Here is a 24849-nt window from a genome sequence, read left to right as displayed (position 1 = left end):
GGGGCGGGGTCTGGCGCTCGGGCCCGCCCATGCTGATCCACCTCTCCTCCAGGTTTCTGACTGGTCTGTGGATTTCAGCGTTCCCGGGGGCACGGACCAGGAGGGGTGGCAGTACGCCAGTGACTTCCCTGCGTAAGCACTTCTCTGCGTGGGGCGGAGCCCTGGCCCCCGGCCCTGCCGTCCCGGGTCGCTCCAGCCCCCGCAAGCACTCGGGTGTGGCCGAGGAGCAGACCCCTGTGTGCCCACCTCGGCTGCCGGCGGGGTTTGGAGGCAGTCCGAGATGAGCTCAGGTCCGCACCCCGGCCATACCCAGCTCAGCGTCAGTCTCAGGGAGGACCGCCATGGCTCCGCCAGCAGCCCGCTGCTGTCCCTGCTGCACTGGGGGAGGGTTCTGGGGGTGCCCTGGGCTGCTTGGTCAGGGGTGGCTTTGGGGAGCTTTGGACCAGGGCCTGGGTGATGGGCATGGGTGCTGGAGGGAGGTGTCAGGTGAAGAGGCAGCTTGAACAAAGTGTGGAGTGAGGCCAGCGCCGTCCTGAGAAGCAAAGGGAAAAGTAGGTGACAGGTCCACAAAGCCAGGGGGCCCTGGTGGCCAGCGGGCATGTGGCACTGGTGGGCAGCAGGCCCTTCACGGGGCACAAGTCACATCCATGTGGAAGATAGAGCTGTGGGAGCCCGAGGCAGGGCCTCTGAGCAGGCCCAGGCCCGGGAATGAGGCAGGTGTCTCGGACGGGGGAACCCACAGGCGTCCCCTCCAGCCATAGCCAAGCCTCCTGGCCTTGACCCTCCCCCTGTCTCTGGGCCTCAGCTCAGCTGTTCCCCAGAAGGGCTCTGATGGGCCTGGTGCGGGGGGTGGGGTGGGGCTCAGAGCCCCCTAGCTAGAACCCCTGGTCTGGCAGCCTCCACATCCTGGGCCCTGGAGACCCTGACCCCGGGGAGACCTGAGCCCCAGAGACCCCGGCCAGGCAAGCCTCGTGTCCTGGGGTACCTGCTGTCCGTGGAGCCCACTCTGTGGCTCACACGGAGGCTCTGCCCTACACAAGTGGAAAAAGAATGTGTGTGTGCGCGCGTGCACGCACGCAGGGTCCCTTTCCGGAAACTTCCACAAAGTGGTCTTGATTTTGGTTTCTTTCTCTTGCAGCTCGTACCATGGGTACAAAACCATGAAGGATTTTGTCAGGAGAAGGTGCTGGGCCAGGTAAGGATGGGAGTGACTCGGTAGCTGGGGGCTGTGGGCCTGCCCCTCCTACAGGGCCCTCCTGGGCCAGTCCGCATGGAAGCAAAGCAGAGAGGTGGGAGGGAAAGAGAATCAAAGTAAATGTCAGCCCAGGAAATGCCCTTGGGCTCCCAACGCTCTCTGGTTTCTGAAGTTTGTTTTCAAGAACAAATAAGAGAAATGTCACTGGCAGGCCTTGCTCTGAGCAGGACAGGCAGGTCGGGATGGGAGGCCTGGCTTGGGGCAGGGCAGGCTGGGGCCGCCTCTCCAGGCCCCTCGTTCCTGACCATCGGAAAGGGGTGCCCACTTAGGCGCTGGGGGTGGTCCTGGCCCTCCCCACCAGGCCCGCGGAGGCCGTGGGGGCTGAAGGGCGGCCCACTGCTACCATCCGCAGCCTCCTGCCTCCGTGTCCAGAGCAGGTGGCCTGCCGCAGCATCACACCCCTGGTTCTGCTCTCTTCCACTGTGCAGAAAATGTAAGCTGGTGACCAGTGGGCCCTGGCTGGAGGTGGCCCCTATCACCCTTGGGGACGTGTCCATCATCCCAGAGAGCCCGAGTACCGACAGAAGTGGGCACAGCATTGCCCTCTGGGCCGTCAGCGACAAGGGGGACGTGCTGTGCCGCCTGGGCGTGTCAGAGCTCAACCCCGCGGTGAGCACCCCGCCTCCGAAGGGCCACTGGGCCTGCCCACCTGTCAGCCCTTGGGCCCTCCTGGGGTTCTGGCAGATTCTTCCCAAAGGAGAACTCTGGACTGAAGTCCAGCTGGGCTCAGGCCTCCCGGGGCCTGCCCAGGACAGTCCCTGGGGCAGGTGGACACTATAGGTGGCCCGAGGGGGTCACTAGCTCCTGGGACCTTGGGCGGGGGGAGGGGCAGAGGCTGGACCCCGGCAGCCTCAGTGTCCCCCCTGCCTCCCATCCCCAGGGCTCCTCCTGGCTGCACGTGGGCACCGACCAGCCCTTCACTTCCGTCTCCATCGGGGCCTGCCACCAGGTGTGGGCCGTCGCCAGGGACGGCTCTGCCTTCTACCGGGGCTCCGTGTCCCCCACGCAACCGGCTGGTGAGTACTACCTCTCGAGGAGGGTCCCCGCCAGTTGTGAGTGGGGCCAAGGGGTGGCCGGGGCTGGTCAGAGCGAGGCTGCACGTGCTTCTGCTTCTGGAGGAAGGAAGATGGTTCTCTTCATGTTCGGTTCAGCTGGACAAGCATGGAGCTAGTGGTCCCTGTGGACTGGGGCCAAGCCAGGATGCCCAGAGGCCTCACCCCCTCCCGCTGGGACCGACTGGGGGGCAGTCATCCCGGTGACGGGGCGGTCCCTCGCAGCCGCCCTTCGCCAGCCTTGGCCTCCAGCCCAGGGCATCGCTGCTCGTGGGCACTTCGCACGTCCTGCCCTTCGGGACGCCCTCCTGGGGTGGCCCTGCCTGGCCTCCTGACTGCTCTACAGCCCTCTGGGCGTGCACGCCGTGCTGGCTTGTTCTTGGCTGGATGTCGGATGTCCCGACAGACGGGTGGTGGCTTGCACGTTGCTGCCCTCCACACGGGGATGGGACATGTGGCACTGGTGGTGCGTGGTGGCCCCAAGATGGGCTGTCCACCGCGTGCCACGCTGAGCACCTTGGTGTCCCTGTTCCGAGATCGTCCCGTTGGCCCCCACCGTCTGGAACCTGCCACAGCCCCTGAGGGCCCTGGGCGAGGTGGGGTGTTGGGGGTTTTGCTCTGCTTGGCCCTCAGCTCCCACCGGGCCCTGTCACGTGTGTGTGGCCCGGCTGGCCTGGGGACAGAGGCCGGCCACACCTGCCTCAAGCCTGCGAGCTGCAGGGGAGGCCACGTGGTCCACGAGCACACGGGGTGGCAGGTTTGGGGTCACTGGGCCGCACCCTGAGTCCGACCTTGCGCCGCAGGCGACTGCTGGTACCACATCCCGTCCCCTCCCAAGCAGAGACTGAAGCAGGTGTCCGTGGGCCAGACGTCGGTTTACGCCTTGGACGAAAACGGCAAGTTGTCTCTGATCCTCAGTGGTCACCAGGGGAGACTAAGGCGTCCCTGAGCACCCTAGTGGGACGAGACCCTCACCAGGCCCGGTCCCTGACACGAGAGCTTTGTAAGCCACCATGAGAGGCCGTCAGCCTGAGGTCAGCCTCCGAACCAGTCCCTGTCCCCAGCTGTGCGGGGTGGGGGGCAGCAGCTCTGCCCCCGGGGCAGCCTGGGGCTGGCGGAGGTCACCGCCTGTGCCGCGGGCAGGGCTCTCGCCAGTTCCCTTTGCTTTCCGGCTGCCGTCTCGACGAGCAGGGCCAGGAGAAGGGCAGAGTCGGAACTGGAACCAGGGCTTTGCGTCCAGACCCTGGTCTCTGTATTTGTTTAAATAATTCCTTGTCCTCCGTTTGTCATGCGTAGAGCGCGACAATAGCCCCCCAGCCCAGTGGGGCGATGCTGAGGCTCAGGTGGAGTCCAGTGTGGAGGGCGTAGAGCTGGCTCCGGCCCCGGCTTTTCTCTCCCTGGGTCGGCAGGAGCCCCAGCAGGTGTGGGGACAGCCGCCTCTGTCTCCGTGGCCAGACCCCGAAGTGGGTCCCAACACGCTGGGCCCTTCTCTCTCCAGGGAACCTGTGGTACCGCCAGGGGGTGACGCCCAGCTACCCGCAGGGCTCCAGCTGGGAGCACGTGTCCAACAACGTGTGCCGAGTGTCCGTGGGGCCCCTGGACCAGGTCTGGGTGCCCGGGGTGGGGGGGTGCGGGGCGGGGGCCGAAGGCGGACGCTTGCCCTGGGGGCTTGGGGTGCCCCGGGTTCCTGCTCTGGTCTCCCCGCTGTCATCCCCGCGGTCCCACTGGAGCTGGGGGCTGGGCCCTCACCGGGTCTGTGTTCCAGGTCTGGATTATCGCCAACAAGGTCCCGGGGAGCCACAGCCTGAGCCGGGGAACCGTGTGCCATCGCACTGGCGTGCAGCCTCGACAGCCCAAGGGCCAGGGCTGGGACTACGGCATCGGGGTGAGCAAGGCCTATGCGGGCGGCTTACCCGGCCCCAGGGCGGCCTGGTCACCATGGGTGGGTGGGAGGCCCCAGCAGAGCCCCTCGGGGTCCTTGATCTCCTGCAGTCTGGAAGCGTGGTCTCTCCCCTTGACCCCGGCAGCCGTGGGTGACGAGGCTCTCTCCTTCCAGGGCGGCTGGGATCACGTCACCGTCCGGGCCAATGCCACCAGAGCGCTCAGGAGCAGGTCCCAGGAGACAGCCACTGGTCGGAGTGGGGAGCCGGGCCTCCCCAGCACGCCCTCGAGGGCGGCCGGAGCCCCGCACGAGGCCCGCGGCCCTGTCTGCTGCTGAGGCCACCTCCCCCCACCTGAAGCAGGTTTCGTGCAGGTGTGAAGGGTCAAGGTTGACAGTGAGCCTCTCCGTCTGAGCCGTTCTCAAATGTGGATCCTGGAGGGAACCTGGCCTCAGGTCACGGCCACTTCAGAGGCACTGGCTGAACCAGCCCAGAAATGTGAAGCTTTGTGGATGCTCCCACGCGTGTCCCTGTCTGCAAGGAGGGCCCCGGAGCGGGCTGGGGGCCCCTTCCCACCTGTCCCTCCCCAGTCTGCCTCCCGCCTTTCCAGAACGAGAACCTGGAGCTTTCCAGGAATGCTGCCCCAGGGAAGCCAATTCCACAAAACCCCCAGTGTCCCCAAACAGATGGGGTACGCCTCCTCTCCCCCCGCACAAAGAAGATGGCTGTGGGGCTCAGGGCCACTTTGCACTGTTCTGGGATGCTTTCGCAGAGCCAGACGCGAGAATACGGTTTAATTTCAGAAGTTAAGCGAGAGTTGGCAGCTTGGAAGGAAAGTCTGGGGAGGGGTGTCTTTCTCCTGGGTGGGCACAGGCCCCTGGCAGGGCTGGGAGAAGCTGTCTGCGTGCAGAACTTGCTGGCATTCGCCCCCAGCCAGCCTGCCCTGCCCCGCCGCACCCCGAGTCTGATCAGGCGGCAGGGGCCGTGGGGACGTGGGGTGTGCCCGCCGCAGCCCCAAGCCCTGCACGCCAGGGCAGGAGCCCTCTCTCCAGGCCGGTAGGAAGGCACCTCCCATCCTGCAGCTTCTCTGCTTTTTTTTTAAGATTTTATTTTTAAGTACCTCTACATCCGTCGTGGGGCTCAAACCCACAACCCCGAGATCAAGAGCCGCGGGCTGTACCAGCCGAGCCGGCCAGGCGCCCCTTCTCTGCGGCTGCTTATGTGGTCACGGCCCCTTTGGGGGAGCCTCTGATGTGCTTCCTGCAACCAGACGCTTTGCCTGGAGGCCGTGGGAGCCCAAGTGGGCCTCGCTCATCTGGGGACAAAAGGAACGGACTCCGGCCTTCCCTGGAATTCCCATGGGGGGGTCAGGGTGGGGCCTGTCAGCAGAGGCTGACCCGAAGGAGGTCTCCTCCGAGGCCCCCTCCTGCAGGGCACTGGAATTGTGGAGGTGCGACCGGGAGGGGCGGGTGTGGGTTGGGGATGCTGTCCTGGGTGTTCACACCTGTCAGGTTGTCCCCGGCTGGGCACTGCGGGTTTCTTCTACAGCAGTGACCTGCCATTCCGCGGTGACTCACTGTCCGTGGCTGGGCGACTGTCCTCGCTGCTGAGCGCCCACCGACTTCCTGCTCAGCACCACCGAACCATCTCGATTCCTTGGATGCTTTAGTCAATAAAAACTCACACCAGAGCGCAAGGGACGTGCTAGTTTTTTTATTGCTACCTTGTGATGAAAACGCACAGTTCCCCATGAGTGTCCAGCCTGGGGCCACAGTAGCAGTCGTGGTAGAATCTTTTAATTTTGTTGTATGACACAGCATTGGTTTCATTAGTACTCTGAAGGGACCATTAGGAGAAATCAAAGCAGATTTGGGTCACTTAAGAAACATTTTTACCACAATTACAGCAGGGTCCCTGGCCATTCAGTTCCGGGTAGGTTTTCCCACACAGAGAAGTCGCAGTTCTGGTTTCTCGGCTCCAGTCCGCGGGGATCTCGGCCTTCAGAGCTCACGCAGGTCCGGTCTGCAGGTGGGTGCGAGGCCCGGGGCTGGGGGGTCGCTGGCTTTGGGCGCCCTTGCAGGGCAGGAAGGCCCAAGACAAAGGCCGAGGGAGCAGACCCAGCAGCAGGCCTCACTGGCCCGTCACCAGACCCTTCCCCTCCCCTGCCCCCATATTTAACACCCCAAAGCTCCACTGGGACCTTTAAGGGTCTTTTGTGATGAGGCCACAGGGGAAGAAGGACCAGACATCTGGGCCCAGGTCACCCTCTGGGAAGCAGAGCAGATGCAGGTGCCAGTCTGGGACAGAAGGAGCTCTGAAAGCTGTCATCTGCAAGGTGGTGACCCACAGACCCTCACACCACCCCCGGTCATCGGGCATGGCCTCCCGGACAGAGCCTCTGCTGGGTGCCTCACCCCCCGGTGCCCTCAGCTCAGTCTGCTGGTTCCTTCAGCCAGTTCGGGGGTGCACTGAGCTCTGCAGGCCTTGTGTTGGGTCCCGGCCGGCAGGGCACCCACAGGGAGCGTGGGCCCCATCGGTCCCGAGCTCCAAGCGGCCCCCGACCTCGGCTCCCATCGGCAGGATGTCCTGACCATGGACTTTCCCGAGTGGCCGCCTCCGAGGGGCAGGCCAGGAGCGCCTGGGTCCCCACCTGGCCATGCTGAAGGGTGGCTGGGGCCAGACCGGGCCTCCCAGGGCCACCCTCCAGAGGGCCTGGCGTGGGGCCTGCGGAGGGTCCAGCCAGCGTCTGACCTGGAAAGTGAGGACCGATGCGGCTAATGGCTGTTCTGCTCCCTGCTGTCCTTGACGTTGACACCACGTCTGGCGGTGGATTAAGCGACTGGGGCCGGGACCACCGGGCTTGGGAGGGTGGGAGGCGGCCCTCCACTGGGGCAGCCCTGCTCCCGTGCAGCTCGGGCCCCCACCCAGGAGCGGCTGGGCCCCCCAGCGCCTCGGGGACAGCTCTGGCCTCATATGCCAGGCCAGCCCTACCCTCACCACAGCCCCTGTCACTGGGGTTCCTGCCTGAGGCTGCCAAGGTTGCCCTGGCCCCTCCCCATACTGGCTGTGGGCACAGGGATGAGGGAGGAGAGATGCCAGGGGGCGTTGAGAGCGAAGTCGCCAAGCCTGTCGCCACAGAAGGAAGCTTGGCCCGAGGCGGCCAGGGACCTGCCAAACTGCCCGGCCCGCCTTGGAGGAGCAGCACCAGGTGGGGGAGGGCAGCTCCTGCCAGCCCAGGCTCCTTCCCCCAGAAGAGCCCTGCCGGGCCCCCAACTCCAAGCAGGGCCCAAGAACACCCTGAAGTTCTGCCAGACCGTCCTCTGCCACTGACATGACCCCGGCAGTGACCAGTATGATGGGTGGGACGCGGAGGGAGGCAGCGACTCCCGGCCCCCCTCCCAGACCCGTCTCCGGCCCCGCAGTGCCAGGCCGCGCGCCCCTCCACGGTCAGGAGCCCCCACCCAGGCGGAGGGAGGAAAAGGTCCGAGCCGCTCTTCCTGCCAAGGTCCCTTTAGAATTAATTTGAGGTAATCGGATTAGTATTTCTAGGGGTTTTGGGGTTTCTATCGGACACATGCTGAATTACACGCATCAATCATCTCGGCTTAGCCACACTCCGTGGCCGTGGGCTCTGCTTGCTCTGTGCCTCAGTTTACCCCGGATGAGGAGGCTACATCGCAGGCTGGAGGAGGACCCTTCCGGGGCCTGGGCCTCCGCAGTTACTGGGGAAACTTACCCAAACTGCCCTTTTCCTGGAATCTCCCCTTGCCTCAGGAGGGAGTTGGGAGTGAAGAGAATTTAGTCACAGAGGCCTGTCCACTGGGGCCCTAGTCAATTAAAAAGCAGGTCCTGGGACCTCTGCGGAGGTTTGGGCCTCATGCGGCCCAGAGCCATGGCCTGGACCAGGCCACTCAGTGTCTTGTCCCCTAGAGGCCAGGACGTGCTCCGCGGAGGCAGCTGAGTGTTCAGGGAAAAGGGAGCCACCGCCGGGGCCCACGTCCACGCGGGGTGTCACCACCCACCCGGGGCTCTCGGCGCGGCGGCAGCAGGGCCGGGGGGAGCGGGCCCGGCCGCCGACCCCCAGGCCGGGCGCTAGGAGCCCTCTCGGAAGCTGTGGATCTGCGTGGAGTACCTCTGCAGGTGGCCCTCGGGCGGGGGCTCAGCGGCCCCCAGCGCGCCCCCGGCCACCTGCTGCTGCTGGTAGAGCTGGTAGAGCTTGGGGCCCGGCCCGTCCAGGCCTGGCAGGCGACCGCTGGACATAGTCAGGATGGTGGAGGTCAGCGACTTGATGTAGTTCTTGGCCAGCGTGAGCGTCTCGATCTTGGAGAGCTTCTTGTCGGCCCGCACGTGCGGGATGACCTCCCGCAGCGCCTGGAAGGCGTTGTTCAGCTTGTGCATGCGCTGCCGCTCCCGCTCGTTGCTCTCCAGCCGCCGCTGGACGCTGCTCTCCCGCCGGCCCCCGGGCCCCGAGGTCCCCGGCCGCCGGCACCCGCCCTCCGCCCGCGCCCCCTGCGCCCGCGCCGTCCTGCTCCGCAGACCCTTGGCCAGCGCCAGCCCCGACCCCTGCTGGGGCCTGTCCGGGGTCCGTTCCCCCGCGGTGGCCTCTGTGTCCTGCGGGGGCAGCCGGCGCCTGGGGGGCCGGTTCTTGGTCTTCATGGCTCCAGGCTAGTTGTCCCCGCAGGTGGTGGCTCTCAGGGAGGCCCTTGGAACTGAAATCCAGAACACAGGCCACCCCGTGGTCACACGGCAGGCTGGTGGATGCTTAGGACGCCCAGCGGACACTCAGGGCAGCCGTGCCCGTCGGCCCCCTCACTGCCCAGGGGCAGCTGGCCACTTGGTGCACAGTGACCCCAGGCCCTTTTCCCCTCACACATGGAAGCCCTGAGCCGAACCCCCACCCCATTCCCGTTTGACCTCACGGTGATGCCCTCAGACTTTTCTCTGGTGCCCCCTCTCCGCTCGACATGGGCTGATCCCCGGAACTTTCCCTGGCCCCCCGCTCCTCCCTGCCCCCTGAGCTTAGGTGGCCTCCAACACTTTTCTCAGACCACCCAGAGACGTGGCGGGACGCTGGCTCGGCGCAGGGTCTGCCTGAGGTCGCCGCGCCTCCCCTCTGCCCTGATGGACAGGCGCCCGCTCCAGCCACCTCCCTGACCCGCGGCCCGCTGGGTGTCACCCATGCAGGGAAGGCACTGGGGCCAGAACCGCTGCGGACGTGGGGCAGCTGTCCGCGGTCAGAGGTCGACAGTGGCCCGAGCCTGCCACAGCCCCCGGGCCCACCACGTGGGCGGCCCCCCCACGTTTCCACCCCCTCACCCCGACCCCACCAGGACCCGCCGCTCGGTGCTCTCCCCTCGGCCCCACCGGGATTCCCCACCCCCACTTACCTGGAGGTCCGCAGCTGCACGCGCCGGGGCTGCCCACGGGGGACAAGGACACGTCGCTTTAGCCGCCCCGGGCGGGGCCGCGGCCGCATGTAAATGAGCCCGCGGGGCGGGGCCGGGGCGGGGCCGGTGTGAGCGTGTCCCTGCCCGGCGGCGGGGGGCGGGGGCGCACCTGCGGGCAGGGAGGCGGGGCGGCCGCGCGGAGCCCGGCCCTGAAGCCCATTCGGCGGAGTGGGAGACTGAGGCGTCCGCGAGCCCGCGGGCGCGGAGGGAAGCCCTGGGACGGCGCCTGGCCGCTGCGCCTGGCCTTGAGGTGAAGGCTCGGAACGCGAGCCGAAGCCCGAAGAAGAGTTGGCGGAAAAGCCATTTTGCAGTAACACTGGTTTCTCAAAGGGGCAGCAGCCCCCGGGGGCTTCGCGAGCCCCCCCACCCCCCAGCCCTCCGCAGGGCGCAGGTCCGGGGCCGAGTGGGCGGAGCCCTGCCCCGCGGAGCGCCTGCTCGGCCGCGGCGTGCGGGTCACGGGGACAGACGCGGTCCTCGGTCTCACGAGGTCTCCGGCGGGGCGAGCGGTGCTCGGCTTGGGCTCAAACCCGGCTTCCATCCACCTGCTTTACTTAATCGCCGGCCTGCCTGCCTCAGTTTCCTTACCCTTCACAGCAGCATGAAAAGGTGCTAAAAGCAGCCTCTGGCTTAGGGGTTCTTCCAGGCTGGCGGGGCGCACCTGCGGTGCCGCGAGGTCCCGCGTGGGCCTGGCCTCCCGCCCCTGGGACCAGCAGGACCAGGGCCGCGCTGACCTCGCACTTCTCCGAGGGGCTCACAGGGGTGCTCCTAGCCTCCATCTAGCCCCGGAGGGGCTCGGGGGAGTTGGTGTGACCGAAGTCGGGGCCAGGCCTGCTTGGTAGTTACTGCGCTCTGGGCGCTCTGGGCGGCTGGGACAGGGGAGCGAGGGCCACTGAGGGAGGCTGGTGCTGAGCTTGGAGCTCAGTAGAGGCTGCATCTCAGAAGCTAAAATGCTTCCGAAACTCAACAAAGGCTTCCAATTACAGGTACACCTTGAGGCGGCACAGGCATGACATTTGCAAGTTCAGTTTTTCAGTGATTATACAGACTTTCCTGTTCTCAGGAGCGTGGGGGATGTAGGTCATGGAAAAGGGCACGCTTTCTCTGGGGACCGGGGCACTGAGTGACCCAGGGCCGCTGGCTGCTAGTGCCCGCCGCAGGGCAGTGCCAGGCCACCAGCCCCGGGCCTCACATGGCAGCGGGAAAACCAGGAAAGAAACGCAGCAACAGAGTTTATAAATATATAACTATATTTATTTTGAATATTAAATAGTTTTTAAATTACAAGCAATTTATTGAATCACACTATGCATCAATATACAGTAAAAATCTTACAATTTAAAAATGTACACAATTTAAACTGAACGTTCATTAGCTGTGATATTGCCGTGAACCTCTCACAACTGTGTTAAAGCACAACAGGGAAGCTGCGGGGGCGGGACTGCCCCACGGGCCTCGCTGCAGACCGGACTCCACAGGGGACGCGCGCCCCGGCCCGCTGGGGAGGTCCGCCCGCGCCTGCGTGAGCCTGAGCAACCTAGTCCAAGCCATGTGGGTAACGGGTTGTTGGGAGTTCAATACTGTCTGCACATCTGTCAGAACTGACACGTGTACTACAGAGTTTCTTTGTTAATAGCCAGAACTGGAGCCAGCCCCGCTGCTGTCAGGAATATTGTTTACGAGATTGAAATCTGAAGTAACCGAGTTACCCATTCTTATTTTAAGGCTACTTCTCATAAGGCTATCCTTCTGAAGCCCCGATCACCGAAGCCCAACACTTGGAGCCTAGCACTGGGCTCACGTCCGGAATCGTCAGGCGATGGGCTGAGTCGGGTAAAACCAGGCGCTGCTGCCTCCCTCGCGCCCCGGGCCCTCAGGACAGACATGCAGTAAGTCACTAACCCTACAAGTACCCTATGGAAAATATGAATACAAGGGAGTGGTTTTGAAAGGCGTTTTACGGCAGCAAGACATACAAAGACTTTTCTAAGATAAAACCCATTTCTATAGAAACAATCACCTGTATGTTTAAAAATAGAACGAATGCTCTGTTTTCAATTCAGCTTCGCGGAGCTTCTTCACCCTTAAGATGAATGGCTTCTTACCCAGACGCACAGTCCAAGTTCCAGAAGGATTTGGGGAGCACTTTTATTTCTTTTTCTGGCTTATGACAGGATCGTTTGATAACACAAATTAACATCTAGCTAGGAAGGAAATGAAGGTTCTTTTTATTATAGGATTTAAAATACGTAAACTCCACCAGAGTATCACTAATTAAAACCTGACAGATTCCAAAGAAGGCCAGGAAAATACCACTGTGAACCAGGTATTATCAACCTCACCCATATTATCTGGAGAATTCCACTGATTTATTTCATTGCATAACTTATTAGAACAAGTTCGGTCTGAAAACCCACTATTGGTAACCAACGTAGTAAAAAAAAACAAACCCAAAAAACAAAAAGAAAACCTGACTTGAACAACAAAGCACATGCTGACACTTCAAAGATGGGCCAAAAATTCTAATCTACATAATTGGTTTCCCCTGTATTGCTTGAGATTTCAAAAGAACATGTTGACTCACGTGTTTATTATAAATATAAAATCTTCCCCACCATGCAACACCACAGTAAGATTTACTACTCCAACCCACCCCCCCCAACTCAATGTATAAAATGCTTTCTTTTGGCAATTAATGACAGCAAGATAGACCTAAAATAAATTAAAATGGGAATTAGGTTGTTAAAATCTCCTTAATCATAGTGAAAAAGGTACAGCCCCCAAATATCAATAAACTTATCCCGGGCTGATTATACAAGAAGACTATATATTCTATGGATCTGCTTGACTTTTAGTCATTAAATCTGAACTCGTTATAGTTTGAAAAAACTTGTATTAATTATCACCTCATATTATCTCTTAACAAAGACTGATAGTTAGATGTAAAAATTCAGGAAACTCAGGAAGTCTTCATAGCAAGAAATTCAGAGTTATGACAGTTTTGGCAAAATCACCTTCTAATGCCCTATAACTTTTCCTTGTTCAGCTCCCTGCTCACACCACGTGGAGGGTAAAGGGGGTTCTTTCTCCATTCTGAGTTCTTGCTCTGGAAAGTTATTGCTAGTATAAAACGTTAGTGGAGCGAACTAGAATTGATAATAAAGGTCATAATTTACTGTGTAAACTCTAGCCAGCATACACAACTGCATCTTGCGCTAGGACCAGGGTCGCCGGGATTTCTATCACGCAGCCCCAGTGGACCTGTGTTACGCTGGAGTCGGGGAAGCAAATCAGCACCGGAAAACATTTGGGGTGAAGGGCCAGTGTGTGGCGACCACAGACCCGACGCCCGACCCCAGGATACACGGCTTCACGGCGGACATGCCAAGCCTCCTTCAGCACATGCTGCTCTAGGCCCTGGAAACTTCCTGATGTCAAAGCAGAACTCACAGAGTGCAGAATGAGCTCAGCTTTTTATCACCAACACCCAACTCCTGGCAACATTAGGAGGTGGCGCTGGACACACTCGGTCCTTTTCAAGGCAAGGGGAAAACGTGGTGCTTCAGCAGAAGGGCAGGGTCAGTGCAGATGCGTCCCAGGGCCGCAGCCGGGTGGGAGGCCCCAAGCAGGAGGACGTGCTGGCTGCGTGGGCTCGCGTCCCTGCTCCCGGCTGCGGGATGTAGTGTAGCTCCTCGGTTACAGAGCCCGGCCGCCGCAGGCCGTGACGCGGACTGGCTCTTCCAGGAAAATTCCAGGAAAAACTCTGGACGTTATTTGAAAGCCCAACACCCAGTGTGTACAACAGAACGAACTCAGACTGTGCTCGGCAACCGGAGCCCTGCGCGGGCAGCTTCCTCCTCAGAGCTTGGCACCGGCTGAAGGAAGGAGCTGCAAGGACACCGAAGGCCCAGCGGCCTGTGCTTCACACACTAAGCAGAGGAGCCGGCGTGAGGGGAGGGGGCTCCGGGGCCAGAGCAGAGCGCGGCTCCCAGGGAGAGGGGCAGGACAGACACCTGGACGTTCTGACCCGAAGCGGAGTTCTGGGGGGAACCACCTGTCAAGTTTTACCGAAGGGTCTAAAAAAATGGGGGAGCGGGGTGAGAGAATCACACAGAGGGGCTGCGAGACCCTTCAGCTCCTCAGAGAAGCGTCACTTGCTACAAGGAACCTGCGTTATAGAAAGAGACAAACGTATGTTTCATTCGGTCAACAGAACAAAGCAGTCTTTTTGGACTCATCAAAAATATTTCCTATAAGAACAAAAAACACTAACATTCGGAATCATGTATCATTTACGAAAAAGTACCATATGTACAATTCCAACAATTCTAGACAGCAGAACACTCAAAATATTTAAACTTTACAAGTACCATGCAAAGCAAACAAACTATAAAACAGAGAAAGAAATCAAACTAGTGGATAGCACCAGCTTGACCTGCCTTATTTTCCTTGAATAATTTACGATTCTGTACAGTATCAGGTACTCTTAGAACACTTATCCACAGTGCAATTACAGAGAGCAATTAGTGATTTCTTTAAAAATAATAAATACGGCTCACTGGTGCCCATTCCCATCGTGCTCCTCTGGGCCCTCACGCACAGAAGGGATGCCCAGTGTGGAGGCGGAGAACACCCCACATGGAGAACAACCCCGAGCCTACAGTTCCCCACACACCAGAGCAGGGTCGACGCTCCCCAAGGATGACCAGGGCGCGAGCACCTCGGGCAGGTGAGAGCGGCCCAGGGCCTCCCCCGCCGGGCTGCCCGCCGTGGGCACGGAGCCAGCGCAGCTCCGTCCCGGCCACCTGAGTCTCTCTCCTGGGCCGGGCCCGCTGCAGCCGATGTGGAGGGATGTCACTGCTGGGCTCAGTGCAGGAATGCCGCCCTGGGGGAGCAGCCCGGGACCCGGGAGCGCATCCGTGTCCACCTAATCCTTTTCTCCGTCTTCGCTGCTTCCTATTTCAGGGAGAACAAGCAAAGCTGGGTTTGTGAAGTGATCGGCACAGATAAAAATAGTGTGGACAGCATGTGACCTGTGCTACAGAAAGAGGAACCGAAGCTGGGAGTGGGGCTGCCCGCCACCTGCTCGAGCCGTGGAGCTTCCTGTCCCAGCAGCACCTGCCAGACCCTGGCACGCTCTCGCACACACATCTGCTCGGCTCACACGCCGCTCGGTGTCCGTGCTCAGGGCACAGGAGAGAGTCAGCCCCGATCTCTGACAGATCGCTAGGTAATGGGCATTATCTAATCGGCACAATTAAACAGAGCACGAACACAAATGAAAGCTCTTTATGTTTCATAGTTAGTATTTGAACTGCAAACTTCAAATCAAAAAAATGTACCTATTAGCATTTATCTTCCAATCGGGTTATGGGGAAAAAAGGATCCATATGTTCAGATAATACCACTTCAAATGCGCCCTGCCCGTGACTTCCCACCCAGGCCTCTGCTATCACACAAGACCAAGACTTAATGGCAAAATCAATATTCCCCGGGAAGAGCCAGAGCACATTTGGGCTCAATCCCAAAATCTTGGGCCAAGTGTTTTTAAGAACGGCTTCTCTCTGGGGGAAAGCAGCAGAGATGGGCGGGGGGTGGAGGGGGTTGTAGCAAAAGGGGAGAAAATAGAACAGAAGGTGGCAGACGCGCTGCAGCCAGGCGCCACGGGGCTGCCTCGCCCAACAGGGGCTGCGAGGGGGCAGCTCGAGTAGCACGCAGTGTGTGGAGTGACAGAGGCCTACACGTGGGGGACGTGGCTCCGAGAGCATGCGTTCAGGACTGTGAGGGCCTCATAAAGGATTCTCTTACAATCTACTCTGCAAACACTAGGAAGGCACCAAATTAATAAGCACGCAAGTCCAGCAGGGACGGTCTCCCAGGCTGGCCCCCACCTCCTCTCACCTCCTTGTTCAATGTCCGAGTCAGTAAGGTGTGTGAGAGAAAAGCTGGCGATGTTGGCAGGAGAGATGGAGAATCTGGAATACGGCGGCGTGTGAGGCCAGCTCTGTTCCACACTCCGGGGCGGTGGAGGCGGCGAGAAGTACTTGGATGTCTGAAGAGAAGGCTTAGAACTAAGAAGGTTACTTGTTGTCTTCGACATAAAAGGGTCGGGGGAGAAGTCATCATCCCATTCAAAGCCTCCACCTAAAAAGAAAAAATAAAAACAGTTCTCCTTTTACAATAGAACAGAGAATTGCGGGGGGCGGGGGGGGCGGGCAAGCACACAGGTCTGCTCCACAGATCAACCAGAACCGACTTGGGCCTGACAGATTGCAGAGCTGCTCCCGGGTGTCTTAAGAGTGTCATTTAAAACAATCCATGATGTTATCCTCCAAAAAGTTCACCTTATTCACAAAGCACTATTTTTTAGTTTCTTTTTAAACCCATCAGTGAAGTGAGGTACCTTCTTCATCAGTTGAGCTTTCCGAATTTATGCACCTGCTCAGGTAGGGAGAGCCTGAAGAAGGTGCTGGGCTATTCAACTCGGGGCCACGTGCATCTCCTCCACAGTGCCCCAGCTCTTTGGTTGGGGTCTCCTGAAAAGCCAGAGAGAAATGCCCGTCAGTGAAGGCCTGCTCTCCCTCCCCCGCTCCAGTGTACACATAGCAGGCCGGCACCATGTCTGACCGACAAGGTGGGCTCCGGGCCTGGGGAAGCTGCAAGAGGAACACACAGCCCCGTCTCTCCCACCAAAGCAGCTCTGACACCCGGGCAGAATGCATGCAGCAGCTGCTGGAGGCCTCCAAAAAGTAAACAGTAGCAGGCCAGTTGGGAAAGAATGCCAGAACTCAAAGTACACCAAAGCAGCCGTGGATCTGCTGTCCTCCCACTGCCCCTGCCTCAACGGCTCCGGGCCTGGACCCAGCACAGCTCGAGATCCAAAGTGGCCACTGGGGTGGACAGAGAGAGCTCCAGAAGCTCTTTGGTTCTGGTTCTGAAGCAGGCAGGGGCTCTTCTGACCCTCGGAGGCTGGGGGGGGGGGGGCGGAATTCCACATTTTTCCCCTCCATTCTCTTGCTCCCCGGCCCCGAGCAATCCTGGGGTGACAGGCACCTATATCCTGAGGGAGGTGACCTCCCTCTCCGCCTGGAGGAACTGGGATCCTAGAGAGTGAGAAGCCCAATGCTTGTCTTCCTCTGTCCAGTGGCATGAAGTGAGCAGCACAGGGTGCTGACGAAAGCCCCACCTCTTTAGCGGGGGGCGGGTAGGGTGGGGCAAGACAACCAGAAGTACCAGGGACACCATGGAGAGGGAGAAGCCCAGGAAAGCTACCCCATCATGTTTATGAGCTCCTGCCTCACCTCCGAGCTGCGCGTGGTAGAGCTGACTCTCAACAGCACACCAAAGCTCTAAGAGCTGAACTGCAGGGTGGACCACGGCCAAGATCCATCCTGGCCAGTCGGGGGGCACATGCAGAGGACAGATTCAAACAGTACAGCAAAAGCTTTGAAAGGGGAACCCCAATCCACAGAAGGACGGTTAGAACTTGGGACCTGAATCCCAATGGGTCAATGCCTGCTAGAACAAAAATGTCAGCAGTCTCCTTAGAATCTAAACAAGACACAGAGTCTTGTAACACACTAAGGATACAGTCTAAAACCAGTCCGGATACAAAGAATCAGGAAACTCTCAATGCACAGGGAAGAAGACAATCTACAGATGCAATGCCAAGGTGACACAGATGCTGGAATTCTCTGAAAGGCTATCATGAAAACGTTCCTACAAGCAAGAGCAAACGTTCTTGAAATGGATGTAAACAGACCAAAGTTTCGGCAAAAGAACAGATGATAAAAATAATAACAAAATGCCAATTTCAAAAATAAAAATATACAGCAGCTGAAACCTAAAAACCCCATGGATGGACTTAGTATCAGAACGGAGATGACCAAGAGTGAGTGAGTTTGAAGGAGATCAACAGAAATGACCCAATCCGAACAACAATTAAAACTGAAGAAAGAGCCACGGGGCCACACACGGCAGTCTGACTGGCATGCCAGCAGGAGGGGACTCGGAGCGTGATGAAAGACGTAAGACTACAGATTCAAGATGCTCAGCAAATCTGAAACAGGGTAAATTCAAAGAAATCCATGCCAATAATCAAACTGCTAAGAAGAAAAAGAACTTTTGCAAAGAAAGAAATCTGCGAAAAAGAACTTTTGCAAAGAAAGAAATCCTGGCAGCAATCAGACATAATACTGAGAGAACGGTCAACTCAGAATTCTATATTCAGAGAAAATATCCTTAAGGAATGAGGGAAACGAAGATTATCTGTCAGTAGGTTTGATTTAAAAAAAAAAAAAAAAAAAAGGAAAAAAAGGCCAAACAAACTTCTTCAAACAGAAGGGAAAGAATCCTAGAACATCAAAAATGAAAAGACAGAAATGGTAGGGACTGTCTTGGTAAACAGAACCCTATTAGTCTCCCCTTGAGTTTCTTTTATTTTTTATTTCATTAGGTTATGTTAATCACCATACATTACAGCATTAGTTTTTGATCCCCTTGAGTTTCTTAAAACATGTTTGATCACTGGGAGTAAAATGCGGAGCCCTGTCTGATGGGGCTTGAGAGTCCGTGCCTGGAATATACCAGACAATGGTAATAAGGCTTCTACATTCCACATGAAATGGTAAAGTGCTCACTCTAAATAGATTGTAAAAAGTCAAGTATGTGTATTGTAATCCCCCAAACCACTACAGAAACTATACTGAGAGAAGATACACAGTAAGAAATGTGATAGATAAATTCAAAGGTAATACTAAAAAATGCTTAAATTACCACAAAGAAGACAGGAAGGAAGAGGAAGCAAGAACCAGAGGAAGAAACAGTGAACAAAATAGTATGCCAAAATTCAAACAAGACCAATTTTATTAAATGTAAGTGGCCTAAAACCATCAATTAAAAGAGAATTTTTCAGAATAGATTTAAGAAACTCTTTGCTATTCACAAGAAAATAATGTCAACCATAATGATATAATAACACTGAAAGTACAAGGACTAAGAAAGACACATCATGCAAGTACCAATCAAGAGAAAACCATGAGTGGCTACATGAGTATCCGACAAAGGAATACAGAAGAAGGACGTTATATAACAATAAAACAGGTCAGTTCGACTTTTTCAAGATCTAGTCATCTTAAATGTCCATGCAGCTAACAACAGAGCCACAAAACAGAGGAAGCACAAATGAACAGAAATGAAGAGACAGTCAAATCCACAATCGCAGCTGGAGATTTCAAAACCTCTCCCTCCCTCCCTTCCCCCCTCCCCCCCACCACAGATGGGACTCCCGGCACACAGGAAAATCAGCAGCAGTGTAGAAGAACTGCACGCTATCAACCATCTAGACCTGACAGGCTCTTTCTTTCTTTCTTTTTAAAGATTTTTTAAAATTTACTTAAAGGGGGGGGGGGGGAGGAGGAGAGTGCACACACACGTGCATGAGCAGGGGGAGGGACAGAGGGAGAGGGAGAAGCAGGCTCTCCACTGAGCAGGGAGCCAGATGCGGAGCTCCATCCTGAGACTCTGGGATCATGACCTGAACTGAAGGCAGATGCTTAGCCGACTGAGCCACCCAGGCGCCCCTGGGCACATTCTTTCAAGTACACATGGAACATTCACCAAGACAGACCATGGCCTGGCTCTAAACAAACCTCTGTAAGTTCAGAGGAACTGAAACCATACCAAACCTGCTCTCTGACCGTAATGGAATTAGCCTAGAAATCAATTAACGGGGCGCCTGGGTGGCTCAGTGGTTAAGCATCTGCCTTCGGCTCAGGTCATGATCCCAGGGTCCTGGGATCGAGCCCCGCATCGGGCTCCCTGCTCCACGGGAAGCCTGCTTCTCCCTCTCCCACTCCCCCTGCTTGTGTCCCTGCTCTAAAAAAAAAAACCAATTAACAGATGCAAGAAAATCTTCAGCCCTTCATTTGTAGAGAGGCTGAAGTCTGAGCTCACAGAACAGTGCTCAGCAGGCACACGAGGGCGGGAGGGTCTCAGACTCCGCCGCTGCCTGGTCCCAATCGCAGGGACCAGCACCTCTGGGGCTACCTGTGAGCCACGGACTGTTCCAGCTTGCACCTGCGTGCTGGCTATTACTGCCAACTGCTGATTATGGAAATTCGGTCTGTAAAGAGTAGCTAATTTCAGTAGAACTCTGTCAGCAAATCCAGAAGGGGCATCCAGGTCTCCTTCCCTTCATTTAATAGTTCCCTGTTCAAACTACATTTCTGCATATTCTTGAAACTGTAACCAACCCAAATTCCTATTTTATTTATTTATTTGAGATAGAGAGAAAGAGAGCAAGTACACACACACGAGCAGAGAGGAGAGGGAGAAGCAGGTTCCCTGTGACCAGGGAGCTCGATGTGGGGCTCGATCTCAGGACCCTGAGATCATGACCTGAGCCAAAGGCAGATGCTTAACCCAGGCCCCCCAAATTCCTATTTTTGAGGAATCATAAAACAGATTGGCGGCCTCAAAACAGCAATCAGGAAAACAAAGCACACTCGATTTCCCAACACACCTTGGAATTCTCTAATATGACAGTTTGGAGGTTAACAGGTACCTGGTCAAACAGATAGACTGTGACATCGTCAAAAAATGTCACTGCCTTCTTTTCTTTTTTCCAGTCATCGGGGAGCTGATCAATGGCAACGGTGGCCGAGGGTTTCAACAGGCTCCGTAAGTGCTTCCCATCCTCGTTGCTGAGGATCACAGGCACGGGGTGCTCGGTCTCATCCTCTGACTCGGAGCTGAGGCTGTGCAGACTGAACGCCCGCAGGTCCTCGTCGGAGTCGTCACTGTTTTCGTCTTCCTCGTCTGCCTCAATGCCGTCCTCAGAGAGGTCGAGCATGCCCGACGCACCAAGTTTCCCCAGGTATTTCCCTTCGATATCTGGCTCTTTCAACTTGGGGCCCTCGGCGTGGCCGCACAGGGACTTCTCCACCGTCAGGTCGGACGCGCTGCCGGAACAGAGGGTGGCGTTTGCGAAGGCGAGGAGCTCGTTGGTGTTGGTGCCAGTGGAGGTGAGCGTGCAGGGGCGCCCCCCTTGTGCCTCGAAGTCATCACCGCTGCTTGGCTCAGAATTCAACAAACTCAAGGGACTGCCAGCCTCGTCTTCAGGAGGAGGCGTCTGCTTGGAAACATCAGCTGGTGCCGGTTCCGACGTTTCTCTCAACTCCAGGTGACTTTCGGAATCTTGAGACGCAGGTAGACAGCTTTGGTCTGGCTGGCCATGTCTGGTTTCCCGGCAACCGTCCTTGGTGCCAGGACTTTGCTCTGGGATGACTGGCTCCGGCAGGGGCTGATCCGTTACCAATTCCAAGGCTGAAGCTGAGGGTCCTGGGACCCCCTCGGACTTCTTATCCGGCTCAGAGTCATTATCTGAGAAGTAAGCAGAGTCTCGGTATGAGCTCTGAGGGCCAGGCGCGAACGTCTGCGAGGTCACTTCTGTACCTCTGTGGCCATCGGCTGCGTCTGAGATGACGATGACCGGGTTGGGAGGCAAACTGCTATGACCGCTGTCACCCGCTGTGGCCGTCTCTGAGGCCGCGGTGCCGTCGGAAGCAGGGTGCAGAGTCCATTCAGGGGACTCCAAGTTCTCGGTCTCGTAGCCACTGTCCGCAGGCTTATCAGGGGGCAGGAGTTTCTGAGGCGTGTGAGAGCCTAAAGAACCCAATAAAACTTCATGGACATCCACTGAATCCAGAGAGTCTGGGGTCTCCACAGACTGTTCTGTAGTCGGGATGGGTGTTGACAAGCTGTCTTCTAAAAGGCTGTCTTGACTGGTTGAGTCTGAGGAGAGGGTGGACACCAAGCCCCCCTCTTTTGTAGCATCTTTACAATGCAGCTGACTAAAAGTCTCCACAGCTTCCACGTTTTTCTCCAGCAGACTATTGCTGTGATGGTCTTCTGAAAGGGGCTGGTTTTGTAAGTTCTGTCTCAATTCTGGAAGATTACTTCCTATACTCACCTTATTGGCAAAAAGGTCATCAACAAGAACCGAGTCACTTTTGGTCAGTCTCAAGGCCTCTGGACTTTGGTGGGTCAAGTCATGGGACCTGTCGCAAATGCCGTGTGCTTTGGCATCAGTTGAGGGGATTACAACTGTGATGGCCACAGAGTCTGGACTGCTTTCTTGGTAGAGACAGTCTTCCTGGACACTGACATCTGAACACGTGGGTTCTCCCTGCTTCAGGAACATATCTGGAGGTACGTGATGAGGTGTTCCTTCTGTTTCGAGAGAGGTAGGAGGTACCTGCACTTCCGGGGAAGACTGTGATGAGGTGTTCAAAGTGTTGTCCTTGAACACGACACCTGTGTCTTTACCTTTTGCGCTTATGTTTTCCTGCAACAAAGAAAAGCCTGGTTTATTTTCAGCAAACTTAACCTCAGGATCTAGAGAATTTCTACGTGGAGTTTCTAACATTGTTTCAGTGAAACCAGCGTTTTTAAGTTCTGTTTGAAGATCATTTACATGTTCTTTGCTAGACAATGAGTCTTTTAGTAAGTTTTTCTCTTGAAGGAATAAAAAGTTTTCTGACAATTCTTGAACAGTCAGTGGATCAAAATTATCCTGGTGCAAAATGTTTTCTGATAAGCAAAGAGGCTCACAGTCAAAAAGCTTACGGGGCTTTTCTTTCTCAAAGTGGCACGTTGTTACGGACTCTCTGGAGGCATCCAGACTTGAACTTAAAGTGGTCGGCTGCAAGTCCGTTTGAACTCCGTTTAGTTCCATTAAGTCAAATATTTTTTGGTGCCTGGGCAGACCATCTGATTTGTCCAGATCATTAAATATACTGTTGAAGGGGCTCTCAGGGCCCCTGGGAACATGGACGTCCTCGGGGATGCTGGAATCTTTGGGGTCTGTACTGCTTTGGAAGAAATCCTCATCTGTACTGGACTCCTCAAATTCAAGATTCTTGAGTGTCAGAAACTGGGACGTCTCATCACTTATCTTCTCTGGGTTATCCATCTCGGTTGTGAGCAGTGCGGGCGGGTAATCGAGCTCCAAGTTGCTACCACTTTTTTCTTCCAACTGGATATAATAGTCGCTTCCAACAGAAAGGTTGTGGGCATCAAAAACAGGAACCACTCCAGGGGCCCCACGGGGGACATCCTGGCCACTGTCGTCTTGTTTCCCCGGCCCAGGATCTGAAAGTGAACTCTCAAAAACTTCAACTGGAAAGAAGATGCTTGTGTAGGACAAGGCTTCGTCCGGGGCACCCTGACTGTGCTCGTCAAAGTGGTCATGCTTAGCCGCCTCCCAGACATACTCAAAGCTCAGGCCCTGGCTGGTCTCAGTCACGGTGAGGACCTCCTCCATCTCGCGACCAAGCCGATCCCTGGCAAAATGGTCGAGAATTGGGAAGGCAGCATTACTTGAAGTGTCTCTGCTATTTGTATTTGGTTTAAGAGCATTCCACTGTTGTTCAAAGTCAACTTCTGAGTCCCTTTGGCTTTGCATCCGCAGGTAGGTAAGCAATCTATGCACATCCTCGGCCGCTGGTCTCTTGTCTGGCGACAGCCAGCAAAATTGCAAAACTTCATACCTGAATGACAATTGAGAGGTAATTAATGGATTGATGATAAATTGCTTTATTCATTTTTTTTTTTTTAAAGATTTTTCATTTATTTATTTAACAGAGAGAGTGACAGAGTAGCAGAGGGAGAGAGAGAAGGAGACTCCCAACTGAGCAAGGAGCCCGATGCGGGGCTCGAACCCAGGACCTCGGGATCATGACCCGAGCCAAAGGCAGACACTCAACGACTGAGCCACCCAGGCGCCCCGATGGTAAACTGCTTTAAAACAAGAAAGGACTTCACAAGGACTCCTAAGCCAACCCAACATCTCAAAAGTTTCTATGCTATGATCACTGTCAACCACATGAAGCAGCTCAGTTCATGGTGAAAGAGGAAATAAAGAAATATAAAAATATAAAATCCAGGGGCGCCTGGGTGGCTCAGTCGTTAAGCGTCTGCCTTCGGCTCAGGTCATGATCCCAGGGTCCTGGGATCGAGCCCCGCATCGGGCTCCCTGCTCAGCGGGAAGCCTGCTTCTCCCTCTCCCACTCCCCCTGCTTGTGTTCCCTCTCTCGCTGTGTCTCTGTCAAAGAAATAAATAAATCTTTAAAAAAATAAAAATAAAAAAAATAAAATCCTAGCTTTTTGTGTTCCCAGGACACTTCACGGTATTGGTGTCTCTCATTTGTTTTTCTAGTGTGTATCCAGTGACTTAGCCCCAGAATTTAGAAACAGTTTTCATAACATTTATTGTTTAAAAAGAGGGAATATACAACACCCAAAGAAAGAGACAACAAAACGTAAAATGGAGTTACCCACCATCTATCAGAATAAGGCTGCTCCAGCTGAGGCTTAGGGAGCTTTGTGTCTCTCTCTCGAATCACCTGATTGAGAACATCTAAGTTGGAAAGGTTGGAATAAGGCTGAGCAGCATTATCAAAAAGCTCCCAAAGTGTCACACCCAGGGACCTGTGGAAAAAAGAAAACAGTTATTTCTTCTTCCCTTTATAGATGTCAAATTTTTCAGCACGAGTATCTTCATTTGTACACTCCTCAGTGACTTTACGAACAAGGTGTGTACTGAAAAGGTACACAGATAAAGACAACTCTTTAACGTGATTTTTAAAAAGAGGCATTTTCAATAAAATGAGGACAAGTACGCCTCCTCATATTTACGTATTTACTACGGAGTACTCTAGAAGTTTCGGCCAATGCAAAAAAAAAAAAAAATTAAACAGGTAACAGGCACAACTACAGAGAGGAGCTAATGTGACTGTCAACTTTAAATTCAAGAAATTATTTGAAAGATCACGGGGCGCCTGGGTGGCTCAGACGTTAGGCGTCTGCCTTCGGCTCAGGTCATGATCCCAGGGTCCTGGGATCGAGCCCCGCATCGGGCTCCCTGCTCCGCGGGAAGCCTGCTTCTCCCTCCCCCACTCCCCCTGCTTGTGTTCCCTCTCTCGCTGTGTCTCTCTCTGTCAAATAAACAAATAAAATCTTTAAAAAAAAAAAAAAGAAAGAAAGATTGTTAGAATTATTTCAGAGTTCAGCGAGATGGTGAGATACAAGATAAATATCCTGAAGTGGACAAAAAAAAAAAAAACCCCATTCACAATAGTAGTAAACACCAGAAAATATATCAGAGAAACCTTTATATAAACAAATAATCTCTTCTTTGGTGGATCCACACATTTCCC

At 55.9% G+C, this 24849-nt stretch overlaps 4 protein-coding genes across 5 annotated transcripts in view; 1 reads left to right on the top strand and 3 right to left on the bottom strand.

The window, feature by feature from the left end:
• TECPR1 (tectonin beta-propeller repeat containing 1) overlaps window positions 1-6410 on the top strand; it is a 26193-nt gene extending 19783 nt beyond the window's left edge. For both annotated transcript variants that reach the window (XM_032394149.1, XM_032394150.1), the window contains exons 18-25: window positions 53-132; window positions 1139-1195; window positions 1684-1864; window positions 2136-2271; window positions 3111-3203; window positions 3806-3912; window positions 4073-4192; window positions 4364-6410. In XM_032394149.1, the coding sequence (XP_032250040.1) occupies window positions 53-132; window positions 1139-1195; window positions 1684-1864; window positions 2136-2271; window positions 3111-3203; window positions 3806-3912; window positions 4073-4192; window positions 4364-4525 (936 nt within the window). In that variant the 3' untranslated portion in view covers window positions 4526-6410. The remainder of the gene's footprint in view (window positions 1-52; window positions 133-1138; window positions 1196-1683; window positions 1865-2135; window positions 2272-3110; window positions 3204-3805; window positions 3913-4072; window positions 4193-4363) is intronic.
• A 184-nt stretch (window positions 6411-6594) lies between these two features.
• Window positions 6595-8081, bottom strand: LOC116625498 (basic proline-rich protein-like). Its single transcript, XM_032394096.1, has 2 exons — window positions 8044-8081; window positions 6595-7684 (listed from the first exon to the last, which is right to left on the bottom strand). Exons 1-2 carry the CDS (start codon window positions 8079-8081, stop codon window positions 6619-6621), a joined length of 1104 nt encoding a protein of 367 aa, XP_032249987.1. The 3' UTR covers window positions 6595-6618.
• Window positions 8082-8194: 113 nt separating this feature from the next.
• On the bottom strand, window positions 8195-9655 carry BHLHA15 (basic helix-loop-helix family member a15). Its single transcript, XM_032394151.1, has 2 exons — window positions 9575-9655; window positions 8195-8896 (listed from the first exon to the last, which is right to left on the bottom strand). The coding sequence occupies exon 2, from the start codon at window positions 8841-8843 to the stop codon at window positions 8280-8282; it is 564 nt and encodes a 187-aa protein (XP_032250042.1). The 5' UTR covers window positions 8844-8896; window positions 9575-9655; the 3' UTR covers window positions 8195-8279.
• A 1262-nt stretch (window positions 9656-10917) lies between these two features.
• Window positions 10918-24849, bottom strand: part of LMTK2 (lemur tyrosine kinase 2) — an 81079-nt gene continuing 67147 nt past the window's right edge. The window contains exons 10-14 of the mRNA XM_032394010.1: window positions 23972-24121; window positions 20196-23181; window positions 16035-16167; window positions 15533-15775; window positions 10918-14587 (exon numbers count right to left, since the gene is read on the bottom strand). Coding sequence (XP_032249901.1) covers window positions 14559-14587; window positions 15533-15775; window positions 16035-16167; window positions 20196-23181; window positions 23972-24121 — 3541 coding nt within the window. The 3' untranslated portion in view covers window positions 10918-14558. The remainder of the gene's footprint in view (window positions 14588-15532; window positions 15776-16034; window positions 16168-20195; window positions 23182-23971; window positions 24122-24849) is intronic.

Source organism: Phoca vitulina, unplaced genomic scaffold (assembly GCF_004348235.1).
Source record: "Phoca vitulina isolate PV1807 unplaced genomic scaffold, GSC_HSeal_1.0 scaffold79, whole genome shotgun sequence".
Taxonomy (NCBI): Eukaryota; Metazoa; Chordata; class Mammalia; order Carnivora; family Phocidae; genus Phoca; species Phoca vitulina.
This window is presented reverse-complemented; position numbering and strand designations above follow the sequence as displayed.